At 39.9% G+C, this 16,489-nt stretch overlaps 1 protein-coding gene across 2 annotated transcripts in view; it reads left to right on the top strand.

The window, feature by feature from the left end:
* Positions 1–511: 511 nt before the first annotated feature.
* The window catches only part of Dnajc24 (DnaJ heat shock protein family (Hsp40) member C24), a 36,716-nt gene continuing 20,738 nt past the window's right edge, over positions 512–16,489 (top strand). Inside the window, exons 1-2 of one of the 2 annotated variants that reach the window (XM_031371282.1) lie at positions 512–683; positions 1,749–1,894. In XM_031371282.1, the coding sequence (XP_031227142.1) occupies positions 1,787–1,894 (108 nt within the window). In that variant the 5' untranslated portion in view covers positions 512–683; positions 1,749–1,786. The other variant, XM_031371283.1, reaches the window with a different exon arrangement.

Raw genomic sequence — 16,489 nt, 5'->3', positions numbered from 1 at the left:
AGAGAGAGAGGTGGGGGAGGGAGAGAGAGAGAGAAAATGAGAACATTCTGTTAAGAATGTTGATTCTACACCTGTATAATTAATTATACATCCGGCCTTTATCCATGATTTGTTTCCTCATCTACAAAGTAGTTCTAGCAACACCTTCTGCAGCTGTCTTACTGGGGTGAAACGAAAGCGATAAAGAGATAGTAAATGGGAAAGGATTTGCATTTTTAAAAATATTTTAAGCCAGTTGCTCAGGTCTAACGGAAATTATTATTAGGCATAATTTGTTAGCCATCCTTATCCTTAACACCAACTGGAAGCCCCCTGTACAAACAAATAGGACCCGAGTTGCTCATCGTAAGATAAGAGGAACCTGGGATGAAGGTGCACCTTAGGCGGTGTGGAGGGATGCAACAATTGTGGTGTCGGAGCCAAGGGAGAAGTAGAGCAAAACGAGGAAAGGGATTTCTCCACAATTCCTCTCTCACTGTTGACAAAAACCTCAGAAACCTAGACGAGTTACCATAGCGACCGCGTCTGGGCAGGAGGCGGGGCCCTCCAGATTTGTGCACCAACAACTAGGGCGCGACTGGAAACGCGCTCCCGCTGTACTCCGACTTCCGGCGGAAAAGAAAGTGGGTTCCGCGCTGCGTCAGGCCGCCGCAGCAAGTGGACCTGCTCCGGAGAGAAGCGTGGTAAGTCTCACGCTGCACGGAGCCAGGGAAAGGCATCAGCGGGGACAGCCTGGGTTGGGCGGACTGTGGATGCCGCGGGTCCCCAAGCTCCGGCTGCTTTAGGGTGAGCTGGTTCCTAAAGCCTGGAGGACTGTGGCATCCTGGAGTGCATAGCTTCGGGAGCGATGTCTTTACAGGCTGTGAGGACCTTTGCCCTGGCAAGAGGACCCCCCTCTCCTCGCGCCCGTGCTGTGCTGTCATTTTGTGCGTCTTTATGTTTACGCTAGAAGGAAGAAGTGAACCAGGGAAATTCAGGAACTATGTATGTCCTTAACAGTTCTTTGGCATTCCATTCCTTTTATCTGTTCGTTTCATAAATACTAATTAAGCTCCAGTGTGTTTAGTGAGCATCTGTATGCCAGTTTTGCCATTAGAGTATAAGAAATACCTTCTTAGAAGCTCATCCATCGGCTGGGCGGTGGTGGCGCACGCCTTTAATCCCAGCACTTAGGAGGCAGAGGCAGAACTCAGAGAGAACTTGTGAGTTCGAGGCCAGCCTGGTCTACAGAGTGAGTTCCAGGACAGCCAGGGATATACAGAGAAACCTTGTCCCGAAAAAACAAAACAAAACAAACAAACAAAAAAACTCATCCATCGCTGGACAGTGGGGGCGCACGCCTTTAATCCCAGCACTTGGGAGGCAGAGGTAGTAGGCAGATTTCTGAGTTCGAGGCCAGCCTGGTCTACAGAGTGAGTTCCAAGTGAGTTCCAGGACAGACAAGGCTACACAGAGAAACCCCAAACAAAAAAAGAAGCTCATCCATCACCCAGGGTAGTTATCAAATTCTTTTTATAACATTGTAAATTTATTTAAGTGATACACATATTCCATGAAATATTTAATAGGTTTTCTGTATCTTTATATCCTTGTATCCTTGAACATGGCATTTATGGGACATTTAAAATGGAAATATAGACTTTCTTGGGCTTGCATTATGGTCACAACTTACTCAAGTAATAAGGAATCTGGTGAGGAATATTTCTTTATTCTGATTGTAATGAATTGCTGTAACATTTCTGCTGCAGGTCATCAGAGAAGGCCCCTTCTAAGTCAAAGGACGCTGATGGCTTTTGAGCAGACACTCAAAAAGGATTGGTACAGCATTCTGGGGGCAGACCCATCTGCAAATGTGTCAGACCTAAAACAAAAGTATCAGAAACTCATATTACTGGTAAGTCTTTTCTTTCAGATTTGAAATCGTGGCAGGGAAAATAGTTTTGTTGCTTTTATGGCGCAACCAGAAATTTAAGCTTCAAAATACTTCTATCAATAGGAATCTAGATATTTGTTTGTTCATTGGGACATTTTTGTAGTAGGGAAAAAGAATTTTGATTAGGTGTGGGATAGCAATGGTAGTGACTGAGTTAGAATCCCCTGACTCTGTCACTATCAGAACCTGGATCACTTTTCGCTATACATCTCATCTAATTTTGGCCAAAATAATCTATGATAAGTCTCTAAAACAGTTCTTACTTAATAAGTGTTGAAATCCACTATCCACTATCCATACTGTTGAGCACTTGAAATGTGTAATATTCTGTGTGTAAAATTGTAATCTGTTAATAGACTGTTCACTGGATTTTGATAACTTGGTAAAACTGAGAACATAAAAATCTAAGTTTTTTTATACTGATTATATATTAGAATGATAATACTTTTTATGTACTGGCTGTTGAACAGAATGCATGTGCTTGTTTTACATTAATATTAAGATTTTAAGCCGGACCGTGGTGGTGCACGCCTTTAATCCCAGCACTTGGGAGGCAGAGGCAGGCAGATTTCTGAGTTCAAGGCCAGCCTGGTCTACAGAGTGACTTCCAGGACAGCCAGGGCTACATGGAGAAACCCTGTCTCAAAAAAACAAAACAAAACAAAACAAAAAAACCCAAAACAACAACAAAAAAAGATTTTAAGTAATATTTTTAGTCTTTGAGAGCTTCATAAAATTTTGTTCATCTCTATTTCCCTTCTCTCAGATATAATTCCACCTCCCTACCCACCCAAATTCGAGTTCCCTTCCCTACCTCCTCAACCCACTGAGTCCAGTTTGTGTTGCCCAGATCCTCTTGGGTGTGCGGCCTGCCCACCAGTATGGTCCACAGAAGGAGTCAGACCTTCAAAGAAATCTGACATCTCTGCCTGCAGTTATCAGATGTCAGTGGTTCCTCAGCTAGGGGTGGGACTCTGCTTGCCTCTTCCCCTCCATGCTGGCATTTATAATATCAAATGTTTCTTACTATTGCTTGTGTTGAACACGTATGTGCAGCATTTATTTAAAAGTCTAATTATATTTCTGTTGGACAGTGATAATATAAGCCTTTTAAAATTGTCTTTCAGTGATAATTATTTGTTTTTTTTTAATTAATTGTGGTACATAAATTACCTAGAGCTTTTGAATTGTTCTATTAATTTATTCAGTGATACTATGATGTTCATAAGCCAAGATCAGTAACCCTGTAATGGTCTCCATTTAGTTCAGTTTACAAAGAAAAGGTAAAGAATCATTATTTGCATAGCATTGCTTGTCTAGTTTATGTCAAATATGATCTCTGATACTTTGCCCAAACTCTGTTTATTGGAAAAGATATCTTGCCATCAGAAATGTCAGTCTTATGGAATAAAGACTAAATGGACTTTCGGCACTTCTTGGAATTTTTAAGATCAGAAACATCAAGTACATTTTGTTGAAAATTTTTCTTATACTAAATCATTCTTGTACTTTAGTTAATTGTAAGATAATGCTAGAGAATAGACTAGACCTGGAAGTTCTTCCATGTTCTGTGGTCTTTTAATTAGGCAATGAGAAGGCTCTATGTGGTCCTGTTTGTCAGGACTAAAGTGGAAGTCCATTTTATATGCATGTTAACAATATATTGGATCTAATTTATGTCTGTCTACTACTAAGTTATACCCCTAGTATAGACATTTTTTGTTTTTATGACAAAATACACATTTTGGCTTTGTTTTTTTATGTTTACTGCTTTTCATGTCTTCTCTAACGTCATGAAAATATTCTCCTGTGTCTTCTAGAAGCTTTATAGTTTGCTTTACTGATAGACCTATGCCTTTTATGTAGACCAAGATTGGTGGTTAGATCTTTATTTTTTCTCCATATGGAGATGCAGTTCTTCCGGCATCATTTGCTGAAAACATATTCTTTCTCCATTAGCCTGTGTTGGCAAGTATGGGTCTATTTCTAGGTATTATTTGAAATTCTCTGATTCTTCTTGAGTGTGTTTTTATTTGCTTACATTTATTTTTAAGTGTGTGTGTGTGTGTGTGTGTGTGTGTGTGTGTGCGCGCGCGCGTGTGTATGTGTGTGTAGATCAGAAAAGAACATGAGAGAGTCATTTGGGTCATGTGGGTCCTGGAGATGAAACTCAGGTCCTTGGGTGTGGCAGTGAATACTTTAAAACTCACTGAGTCATCTTGTTAGCCCTTGCTCGAATTTCCATAGAAACCTTAGAATCAGCTTGTAAGATTCTAACAAAAACAGTTTTGGCTGAGTCTTTATAAAATTTCATTAATATATATCCATTCTAGCAAAATAGATACCTTTTTAGTATTGACTTTGATTATAGGAGTACATTATATTCTTTTACCTCCATATTTAAGCCATTTTTAATTTATCTCAGCAGTACTTATGATTTTTAATATAGAGATTGTGCTAGTTCAGTAGGCTTTGTGGGAGCCTCAGCTTTTTTATTCTTCAGCTCTCTATTTTATAAAAGCAAAGGAAGCATTATGAGTTGATGTATTCCTCTGTGCTTTCATCAATAGGGTAATAGTAATGGTACTGAAGATATTTGGCTTTTTTTCTGGAGTATTCCTATCCTAATTGGAATGTGCCATTTTTCTCTCCCATCTTGTTAACCCCACTTCTGTCAGCTGTTGTTCCATCCCTGAATTCTGTGGGAAAACTGTTCCCCAAAGATGGCTCTACTCCATTTTTCCAGTTCCTCTCCCCCATCAGGAGGTTCTGCCCCTTCTCCTTGACTGCAGTCACTGTTGTCCAGGGTCATTGCTAACATTGCTGAAATGTGCAGTCAATTATAAAACATCATTTTGGTTTATTATTACTAAGATGGCCAAATCCTAGTTTCCCCAGAAGAGTTCTGGTTTGTGCCTGTTATTCTGGCCTAGTTAATAGCACATCCTTCAAGTCCAGGAGTCTCTTTAAATCACCACCTGATCAGCGCGGTCCAGCTTAGCATACTTTCACCTTTCATTCATTATCTTTTCTTGTATTCCAGGGCATAGTATTTCTCTGAGGTATCTCCTGTTAAAAACTATCTCTGGCATGTTGTAGGCATACAGTAAATGTTCAATAAATGTAGACAACCTCCGTCACCAAGTTTTTGCTTTTTTATTTTTTTCACTTTTATTTTCTGTCTTATTTATTTTATTTTTTGAGAGGTTTCTTTCTTTTATTTCAGCAATACAATATTTTTTAAAAATTAATTAAAATTTTCTTTTTCTTCAAGTTCTGGGTTTCCCCTACTATACTTTTTATTACAAAGGCTGCTTCAAGTATATATATACTTCATGGTTCATGATCATATTTAAAAGTGAAATAGTAGGGCTGATTTTGAACATTTATGTATGTGACCAGAGGTATTCATTCAGTGAGGTCAATGATGCCATTTAACAACTTTATTTCTTTAGCATTTGTCTCCCCAGAAAGGAATTCTTTTTTGTTTGTTTGTTTGCTTTTTGGAGACAGGGTTTCTCTGTTGTAGCCCTGGCTGTTCTGGAACTCACTCTATAGACCAGGCTGGCCTCGAACTCAGAAATCTGCCTGTCTCTGCCTCCCAAGTGCTGGATTAAAGGCGTGTGCCACCACCACCTGGCAGGAATTCTTAAATATCTGCTGATGACATAGTAACTTGGGCTCCTAGTACTCTGTTTCCTCCTTTCCTCTCTCCCTTCCTCCTTCCTTTCTTCCTTTTTGTTTTTCAGAACAGCATTTATCCTAGCTCCTAATACAGTTACTAGTATTCCTGGATTTAGATCCTCATTAGTCTTTATGTATGCAGTAAAATCCTAGTTTTCTGCATTATTGGAGAGAGTGGATACCTGGCCTTGTGATGAGGAAGGGTACTAGGGAACTAATTAATTTTGTTAAAGTTTCACACAGACAACTTGCTTTGTTCTGTGCCACAAGTTCATTCCTAAGCTGTATGAATGAGTTTGTATTCTCTTGCACTTTAGGCTTATGTTGAGTTTCTCTGAATTGGATACTGTGTCAGTCAGCATTCTGACACCAGGGCAAGTACCTGAGGTAAGAAACTTATAGAGAGATATGGTCTATCCTGGCTCATAATTTTACATGTTCTAATCCATGGTCATTATACCTGTTGCTTTTGGGCTTGTGCTGGGACAGCTTTGCTCTACGCTAAGTTATTTATCAATGGGAAGGGAGCAAGGAGGAGAGAGAAAGGCTCCCACAATTACCTTCAAGAGCACCTCTAAGGACCTTAAGACCTCATTTAGACCTCACCAGCTTGCTGAAGGTCTCATCACTCCCTGATGTCACTGACCTGGGGACCAAGCATTTGTGTTGCCACATGGGCCTCTGAAGAGATTTCTGATCAGCATGTTAGCAAGTACCATTTATAGTCAGTTTTCCCATCTAAGTACCAACCCGGCCCAACCCTGCTTAGCTTCTGAGGTCTGATGAGATCGTGTGATGTACAAGACAGTATGATCATAGACTATGATCAATTTTCCACCCCAGTTTTGGTGTTTTCCAGTTTAGTATGCATTCCTGCTTTTCATTTTATGTATCCATATTTCTCTAATTCCATTGCTGTTATAATAGAGTAATTTGGTGAGGAATCATGGATATATGTGTGTGTGTGTATATATATATATATATATTTGTGTGTGTGTATATATATATGTGTGTGTGTATATATATATATATATATATATATATATATGCTGTTATTAGAGGCTGTGAGCTATTTTCTTCTTCTCTTGTGGGGCAGATACCCTTCCTGGGCATTATTGCTATCCTCATCTCTTTTGACCTACCTGCTGCCTGACCTGAGTAACTCACACTAGTTGCCTGAAAATGTTCTTACAGTCCTCAGCTCCCCATGTGCACCCTTCCTCATGGGGACCCATCCATAGTATCCTGAGTTTGGTGATAGTTCTATAGGACACAGGTAGAACAGATATAAAGTAGAGAGGATAATAATAAAGTTAGCTGGATGTCACAAAAGACGGTGTTGACATTTCTTCTTTCCTGCTTTTCTCATGGGAAAGAATTGAGTGTGTTTGCATCTTGGTTGATATACCAAGAAAAGGCTTGAGAGGAAAGTTGACAGAGGCATTGGTGTCTCAAACATAGGCAGAAAGATGAGCATTGGCAAGAAGAAGGAGAGACTTGCTGCCATTGTCATAGGAGGAAGGAAGAAAGGTGAATGTCTGGCTGGCTCACTCGCCTATTTAATGGCAGAAGGGTGCTGTGATCTCCTTGAACTGTCTACTGAGAGAACAAAGCAGCAAAGGAAAGGAAGGCATGTCCCCTAGCATCATTCTGGCTGATGGCTCCTGAGTACACTGATATCCATAGTAAATCTCAGTTAATAGCTGTATGTTGGGAACAAGAGCTGTAAGCCACCAAAACAGTCAGTCAGCCTAGCCTTCTTGAGCCTTGGTTGCTGTTGTATATGATCTGTCATTATGACTGTCAGAGTAACTGATAGTCCTATTATGCCAATGAATTTAACTATGCTCCATATGGTCTGCTTAAGAAAGCCAGGATGTAAGTAGTTGTTTTGTAGCATATATATCTACAGCTTACAAGTGCTTTGACCTGCTACTTTGCTTTATAGTTTCTGTAGTCCTATAAGGTTGGTATTGCTACCCCTATGTTTGTAGTTGAGAAATCTAAATCTTAAAGTGTAGCTGGCTGGTAGGAAACAGAATTAATGCAGATTAAAAATCTAGGCATGGTCACAGATTTTCCAGTTCTGCACTTTCTCCCATTGTATTACCCTGTCTCTCAGTTGCCATGCATCAGGGTTTACTATTGCTCACAGACAGAAATTCCATTTTTTTCTGGGTTTCTATACAACACCTAATGGTTAACCTTTGTTAAACTGTGGGAAATAAGATAGCTAAGACATCAGTCTGCACTTAGAAGGCAGCTAGGTTTTATTCTTTGAGGTCAGAACAGTTTTAAAATTTACTTTTATTTGTATGTGTTAGTTTAAAGCATTCTGTGTGTGTCTAATAGTGCATTTTTAAGTATGGCAGAGATATTGAATAGTCCTGTATGTGGTTCTTTAACAGAGAGGGTCGCGTCTTATCTCAGAAAGAAATATGATCTTAGCAAGTGAGAAAAAAGAATAGCCACAGAGTTGTTTTTCAGTGCTTTGGAAATATTATGGCTATCATGTGCTACTGTGCTGTTGGGAAAACAGTTTGTGTTCCTCTAAATTGAAAAGAGAAAGCTAACATCTCAAAGGTAATTAGTGATTATTGACTAAATCCAGCATGTGAGCCATGTTGGCTAATTTTGTGTCAACCTGGCATAAGCTAGAGTTATTTGGGAAGAAGGATCTCAATTGAGAAATTACCTATACTATTATTAGCCTGTAGGCAAGTATGTCAAACACTTATAAATTAATTAATTAATGTTAATGATTGATGGGGAAGGGCTACCCCTGGGCAGGTGGTCCTGAGTCAGATATGAAAGCAGGCTGAACAAGCCATGGGAAGCAACCCAGGAAGCAGTACTCCTCCATGCCATCTGCATCAGTTCTGCCTTTTGTCCTCAGTTCTTGCTCTGACTTCATTGGACTCTCAGCTGTAAAATGAAATAAACCCTTTACTCCCCAGGTTGCTTTTGGTCATGGTGTGTTATCATAGCAAAAGAAAAGTAACTAAGGCATGAATATTACAAAGAGGTACACTTGGCAGATAGATTTGCCTTTATTTCAGAGGATATTTTAAAGGATACCAATAAAAGGCCAGATAAAGTGGTCATAGGCTGAGAGATGTGGAAGGCCTCAAACTTAGGACCTTTCATCCCCATGGATTTAGAGTAAAGCTCCCTTGCAACATGTGAATGTGTTCTTGTCCACTCACCTAGATCTCTCCAAATCCTCATCCTTCATTGATGCATTCTTATGTGGGCATGGTTGATGAAATAATGGGCTCTGCCATGAGTGATCAACTCAACTCAGCCCACTTCTAGAGTAGGGGCTAGGGCTGAGACAGAGCTCAAGTTCTCAGGTCATGATTGGCCTTCCTGATGACCAGACCCATCCTGACTCTTATCTAGAAGGCCTCAGTCAACATTCTCCTCACTAGCCTACGAAGACAGTCTGTTTTCACTGCTGAGTTGCAAGGGTTTTATGAACTATGCACCTGGATCCAGGGTAGAGACCAAGATTTCTCCTTATATCACAACATCACAGGTTGCGTTCATAAGATGTGAACTTAATCCTCACATATCTACCTCCCATGGCTGGGGTTTTAGAGTTTCATGGCTCCACCGTGCCCAGATTAACTATTGTGTTTTCTGTTCCATTAACCCGTTATCTTTTAGTCTCTCTCTGATGTGTCTGTCTTGAGTCAAGTGGGATTATGAAATCAAAGTTTATTGCCAAGGTGACTTTGAAAATAGCACCAGAGCATCTTACACTCTTTGACCTTGGTCATCTATTTTCTGGTGATTTTGGCCTTACTGTGATATCAGCTGTTTTATGTGTTAAAGAACATACCTATAACTGCAAAATTTTCCAAACAGAAAATTGCCTACGAAGGAATAGTCTAATGAAATAGACAGTTCTCAAAAAAGAAAGGAAAGGGGACACACACACACAGACACACACACACACAGAGAGAGAGAGAGAGAGAAAGAGAGAGAGAGAGAGAGAGACAGACAGACAGACAGACAGACAGAGACAGACAGAGACAGAGAGATAGAGAGACAGAGAATCAGAGAAATCAGTGTGTTAGTTAGGGTTTCTATTGCTGTGTTGAAACATTGTGACCAAAAAGCAGGTTGGAAAGCAAGGGTTTATTTGGCTTTATACTTCCTTGTTAAGGTTCATCATCAAAGAAGTCAAGACAGGAACTCAAACAGGTTAAGAACCTGGAGACAGGAACTGATACAGAGGCCGTGTGGGGGGGTGCTCATTGGCTGGCTTCTTGTGGCTTACGTGGCCTGCTTTCATATAACACCGAGGACCACCAATCCAGGGATGGCGCCACCAAAGGGGCTGTTTCCTTCCCCATCTAGCATTAGAACCTTATCTTATGGAGACATTTTTTAAATTGAGGTTCCCTCCTCTCAATTGATTTTAGCTTGTTTCAAATTAACATAAAACTATCTAACACATTCAGTATTTTTTTTTTCCGAGACAGGGTTTCTCTGTATAGCCCTGGCTGTCCTGGAACTCACTCTGTAGACCAGGCTGGCCTCGAACTCAGAAATCCGCCTGCCTCTGCCTCCCAAGTGCTAGGATTAAAGGCATGTGCCACCACTGCCCAGCACATTCAGTATTTTTTAAAAGTTTTCAGCATCCTTAGGTATTAAGAACATGCATATTAAAACTACTTTGAGATTGTATAACTGTAGCTAGAAGGACTAGATACACAAAAATCACAAAAACAAATGATAGCAGATTCTAGTGAAGATATGGGGAAAGAGGAACATTTATTCATCGCTGATGGGCATGTAAACTAGTATAGCCAATAGAGAAATCAGTGAGGAGGTCCTTCAAAAAATTAAAAATACAGCTACCGTATGACCCACTGTACCACTGCCAGGCTTATAGCTGCAGGGCTGTAGATATACCTACCAAGATAGCTGCATATCCATGTTAATTGCTACATTATGCACAATAGCCAGGGAATGGAACCAACCCAGGTATTCATCAAGAGATACATGGATAATAGAAATGTGATTGATATATGTAGTGAAATTTTACCACTAAAATCTGTAAGGAAAAATGAAATGATGAAGTTTGCTAGGAAAATGGATGGATCTGAAAGGTAAGGTGACACAGATTCAGAAAGACATATCTTATGTTCTTTCTCATATGTGGGTTATATGGGGAGATAGGGCATTAAGTCACATGGAATAAGAAGCAGAAAGGAGGCCACTAGCGTTGGGAGAAGAGTATAGAACAGCCTGGGGTGAGAGAAAAGGCAGAGTGGAGAGTTGACCCCCAAACTATTTTGTTTTGAAAATACCAAGTGAAGCCTAATACTCTGTATTGGAATAAATGAATGTCCAAGTTTTATCTGGGCTCTATAGTTATATTTTTTTCGGGGGGGACTATTGGTTTGAATAACCTCACCTGCCATCATTGGCAGTGCAAGTTTCTTTTCCCATTCTTGCCCACTCCGTCCTTTTCAGTGGTGGGAGGTACAGTTCTGAGAGCTGTCCTGAAGATATCCTTCAGTCAAAACCTCTCCTGTCTTCTATGATCTGCTAGTAAGCTGGAACCTTGCTAATATTCTGGGGAGTGTAGCCCATTTTCCAATGCTTATACTTATGGCTACTTCAGATAAAGTGAATTCTCCAGAGGCAGAGATCCTATTCACTCACTTTTCTGTCCTTGGTGGTACCCATTCCTTGTGCTCTCCAGAGCAGAATGTCAAGGAGCGGTTGGCTTCTTGACTACTCTGTACCATGGTAGCACTGTTCTCCATTTTCTGTTATTCCTCTCAGGTTCAGTGATCATGGTAGATTGTTCTTGACCCCCGTGAGCCTAAGACCAGCATGGAAGTGACTTAGCCTTTGGCAGTCTTTGAACCTATGGTTATTCTAACCTGTGCTCAAAAAGCAGCAGTCATACCTCACCCAACCCATGCCTGGGACAGATTTTGGGTTTTGTTTTGTTTTTGAAGCAAAGCTATATTCTCTCATGCAGTTAAAGTGGAGTTTTAAATAGAGGTGAGCTTAGCATTCTAAGATGTTTCATCTTAATCTTAGTTCTCTGTCTGCCTTGCAGTTCTTTTGTTTATAACTCTGATGTCTGTCTTACTTATCTGCTGTTCTGTATTTGTAGTGTCTCTCTGTCCAGGATTATTCCCTCTCTCTAATCTTCTACAGCTCCTCAACAGACTGATACTGTCTTTATTACAAAGCTCCCAGACAAAATAAGCAGTTTTTTGATGCTATCATCTTAGTACCACATCATAACCATTACATTATAAATGATCATTCCCATGTCTGTTCTTGTCCATCAGACAATGAGACCCTTAAGGGCAGGGAATCTCTCTTTTGTCTTAAATATTGGCTGGCACAGTATCTGAGTTGTAGTGAGGTGGTAAATAGGTGTCTTTTGATGGATAATCACATCTTTGGGTTGGAAACTTTAACACGGATTACATTTTTTTCTAAGCCACAAAACAATGGAAAATTAAGCCTGATTTTTTTTCTTAAAACAAAATCATGTTGTATTTGTTTTGTTGACTTTCTTTAGACAATATTTTACTAAGCATTAGGTGGCAGTAGTGTGTTAGACTTGACTTTACCTTTGGATTTTTTTCCCCCTTTTGGTTTTCATAATGTTAATGTGGTATAAATGTATAAAGGATACCTCTATAGTCCTTCTATTGAAACGTTTTGTAACATAGTCTTATTTGAAGCAGGTAGACTTCAAGAAGAAGAAGAAACAAGACAGCAGAGTCAACCAGTGCCTATCCCTCTGTAAATGGCACTCACATTGACTAAAGAATTCCTCCTACAGAGGCTTAGCAGACTCCCTCACCAACCTGTTAATGGCTGCTTTGTGATAACTGTGATTTGCCATAATGAAAACCAGAAACTATCTAGAGGGCATGTGTTTTCTTCATGTCCCAGGAAGCGTTATATGTTGTAGTTGTACTCTCGAGTCTCTATATCAAGTTACTTACTTGTTTAGTTAGTCTCATTTAGGTGTATCTCACTCATCAGTGAGTGAAAAGGATTAAGGATTGTCATCAGCACTCATCTTTTGTGTTTAATCCCACATCAAATTTGAGTTTGTGTGTATTAAAATGCCAGTGCTTGTTTACATGCATTTAATTTTCATGATAGTTTCCTAAGGCCTGTAAAATTAAATGATCAGAAATTAGAGTTAAGGAAGCTATGCATTTTAGCTCCACAAAAACGTTTTACAAAGAAAAGAAACAGGAAAGTATTTAGAGCTGACTTGGGTGAGAGTGGCAGAGTTCATCTGCCACAGTCCTCTGCTTTTCTGTCTCAAGGGTGAGGCACTTGGGGGAATTCAAGCCAGTGTGTGCATTTCATTAATATGGCAGAATGATCAATTACTAGAGGAAGAGCAGGAGTGCTTTGACAGAGCACACACCTAATTAGTACAGCGTGGCCTTGGTGGCCGCCAGGAGCTTCAAGTTGCTCCAGGAGGGCAGCACTGGGAGGGTCGCTGTCTGTGTATCACCACTCTTTACTTTACATGGGTGACTTTAGCTTAGGGTCAGTGTTCATGTCCTTAATTATACTGAAAACAACAAAAAAAGAACCTAGAGAACAGGGAGAGCCAGCAGTGGCCTAGTGATGATCCTTGGAAGAGGCTGGAGGACAGTGTTTACTGTGAAGATTTAAATGGAGCTGGTCAGAGTGTTCAGAGAAGAGGTCAGCCTTCTACCTCCTAGTTTCCCATCACTGGGAATCTCCTTTCTCCAAACCAACCTCCTAGTGCTTCCTTTGAAAAACATCCACACCACGAATAATGCAAGCTTTGTGTTCTTCAGCCTCTTCCCTCTTCCTCATGTGCAGAATCCTCTGTTCCCCAGCTCAGCTTCTCCCCAGTAGTCCTTTCTTTAAAAGCCACATTCTCTTCCCCTTCCTCTGCTTGCTTTTCCTGCTTCCCCTGCTCCCACTTCCTTCTTTTCTCTCTTTTTAAAAAATCTTCCCCTTCTCTTTGTTAGAGACACCAGTAACTAATCTCAAAAAAAAAAAAAAAAAAAAAGGAAAAAAAATAACCCTCTAATTTGGTCTCAAAGGACATTAATGTTGTACTGATGTGTTGCAGAAGTTTTAAAAGTCAGTCAGATAGATCAAGTAGTATCTTTAAGAACATCCATGAGGCTAAGATTGTCTTTTCTAGAGGTTGGAGGATTAGGAATTGAAAGAGGCAGAGGTCCTAGAGCCTGGTCCTGCAGCCATGTATATAACTAGTGCAGTTTATCTGTCAGTGTGGCCATGGCCTCATTCTGAGGGCTGAGTAAGGATAGGACATGTCAGATTCTATCAGAATGAAAATCAAAATGCTATTCGTAACAAACCTCTAGTAAGGGCTGCTGATGTGTTTCATAGCCAGACCATGAGGACACTCTACACACAACCACTCTCACCTTAAAGGGGATAGGAGTTTATTCTGGAGTCAAATACAAAGAACCCAGGAACACAGGTTTATGCTACACCGACAGTTACGGTTCAGCCTTTTGGCTGGTGGAAACTAGAGTTTTTTTCAACTTAATACATTCCAAAATATTTTTATTTGTTAGTTACAGGATATTAAGCCTGAGACAGGGTTGGGAAAGGAATGTATGTTATCTTCAGTTAGGGAGCTAAAAGTAGCCCAAATTAAATTGTGATTAGGTTCTGGACCTGTAGCCTTTCAACCTCTTCACAGTCATTGCAGTTCTAATCAGTTAACTTGCAATGGTCCTTCACGGGCAGCACATGGTATTGGCTGCATACAGATATACATACACAAATATACAAACAAAACATAAATGTGTATCATATATAATAAACACATATTTATACACATATAAATATATATACATAAGCATATACATATGTCCCACATCAAGTTTGAATGTATTTATATTAATAATATATGTATTATATATATTAATATATATCCTTTTAAGTTCTCAGTTATTCCAGGTATCCCCAAAGGAATTGAGAAAGGTGTATTTTTTGATACTTACAAATCACAAGTCTTTTTGGTTAATTAGTATATGCATATGCATGCTTGCTAGTGTGTGTGTGTGTGTGTGTGTGTGTGTGTGTGTGTGTATGTGTGTGTGTGTGTATGTGTTAGATTCCTGTCCTGAATAGGCAAATCACAGAGGCACAAAGTAAACTAGTAGTTGGTGGGGAGGAGGGAACAGGAATAAGAATGGCGACTGATCAGGGCTGGAGAGATGGCTCAGAGGTTAAGAGCACTGACTGCTCTTTCAGAGGTCCTGAGTTCAATTCCCAGCAACCACATGGTGGCTCACAACCATCTGTAATGGGATCTGATGCCCTCTTCTGGTGTGTCTGAAGACAGCAACAGTATTCTCACATACAAATAAATCTTAAAAAAAAAAAAAAAAGAATGATGCCTGATGAGCACAGGGTTTCCTTTAGAAATGATAACGATGTTCTGAAGTTAAGGGTGGTAGTGTAAAGCTCTGTAAATATCTTTAAAAACATTGAGTTGATGACTTAAAAGGGTAAAGTATAAGGTGTGTGAATTATATTTCAATAAAACAAGTTAGGCCTATGCACTAAGGCTTCGTGGTTTGGCAGAAAACTAAAAGTATAAGTTTATAGCCAGGCCTGGTAGTATACTCTTATGATCCCAGCGTTTAAGAGATAGAGCAAGAGGATTAGGAATTCAAAGCCAGCTTGCCTGTCTCAAAAGCAAAAATAAAAAATGAAGAAAACTCATAAGTAAGAGTAGTTGTTTTTCTTTTTCTTTTTTGGTTTTTTGAGGCAGATTTTCTCTGTGTAGCCTTGGCTGTCCTGGAACTCACTCTGTAGACCAGGCTGGCCTCGAACTCAGAAATCCGCCTGCCTCTGCTTTCCTAATGCTGGGATTAAACGGGTGCACCACTACTGCTCTGTGAGTAGTGCTACTTTTAATTTTCATTGTGTGTATGACAATATCTTGTCATATTGTCCAGTCTGGCCTTGAGTTCATGGTTCTCATCTTGGCTTCTCAGTACATGGGATTTGTAGCCACCACACCTGTCAACTTGAATTATTCCTCCTAAGTGCACAAATGATAATAAGCTGGGCCTTGCCCCAGAGGACTACTTGTTATTCAGTCACTTCACCACAAAGCAGTACTTCAAGTTTTTGCTCATTTCAGTAACGTCACTTGGTATTTTCTCAATCAGCTTTTGCAAGTGAAAACAAAGTTCTGTTTAAGTGTGTCCTAATTATAAGATGTTACTAAGTACAGTTACTTCATCATCTTTCAAAAATGTGTAGAAAAATATGTACTATGAGGGGCAGGTTGAGATAGGAGCAAACTAGGGACAACATATTTAGGAGAAAGTGGAATTCTTCCTTGTCTTTTTTGTTTAATATATCAACTTAAGAAAATCTCTCTCTCTCTCTCTCTCTCTCTCTCTCTCTCTCTCTCTCTCTCTCTCTCTCTCTCTCTCTCTCTCTCCTCTCCTCTCCTCTCCTCTCCATGAACAGTTGGCTCTCCATACTTGTGCTTACTAGTTTCTAAGTATGTGAAGTAGTCGGCACCAGTTAGAGCAGAAAGCCCCTAACAGTTACAACAGGATGAGGGAGATGCACAGTAGAAAGGCCTGCTTGTACCTGAAGAAGAGACAAGGCAATTCTGTACTGTTTTCTGTCTTTCCTGTGTTTCTCCTTACCAGCATTGACTCTTCTGCAGAAATGCGATGGAAATGTGTTGCATTATAGAATGTCAGAGGGATCCCAATCTGCTCAGCTGTCTCTGATTCACCCGAATTCTTTTTGTGTTTAAAAAAAATAGTGATTGAGGTTATGTTTTCCATGTGGAAAGTCACTTTAAAATGATTCAGCCTATACAGT

This window comes from Mastomys coucha, unplaced genomic scaffold (genome assembly GCF_008632895.1).
Source record: "Mastomys coucha isolate ucsf_1 unplaced genomic scaffold, UCSF_Mcou_1 pScaffold15, whole genome shotgun sequence".
Lineage (NCBI taxonomy): Eukaryota > Metazoa > Chordata > Mammalia > Rodentia > Muridae > Mastomys > Mastomys coucha.
The sequence above is the reverse complement of the archived record's forward strand: the minus strand, read 5'-3'. Positions and strand labels throughout refer to the sequence as shown.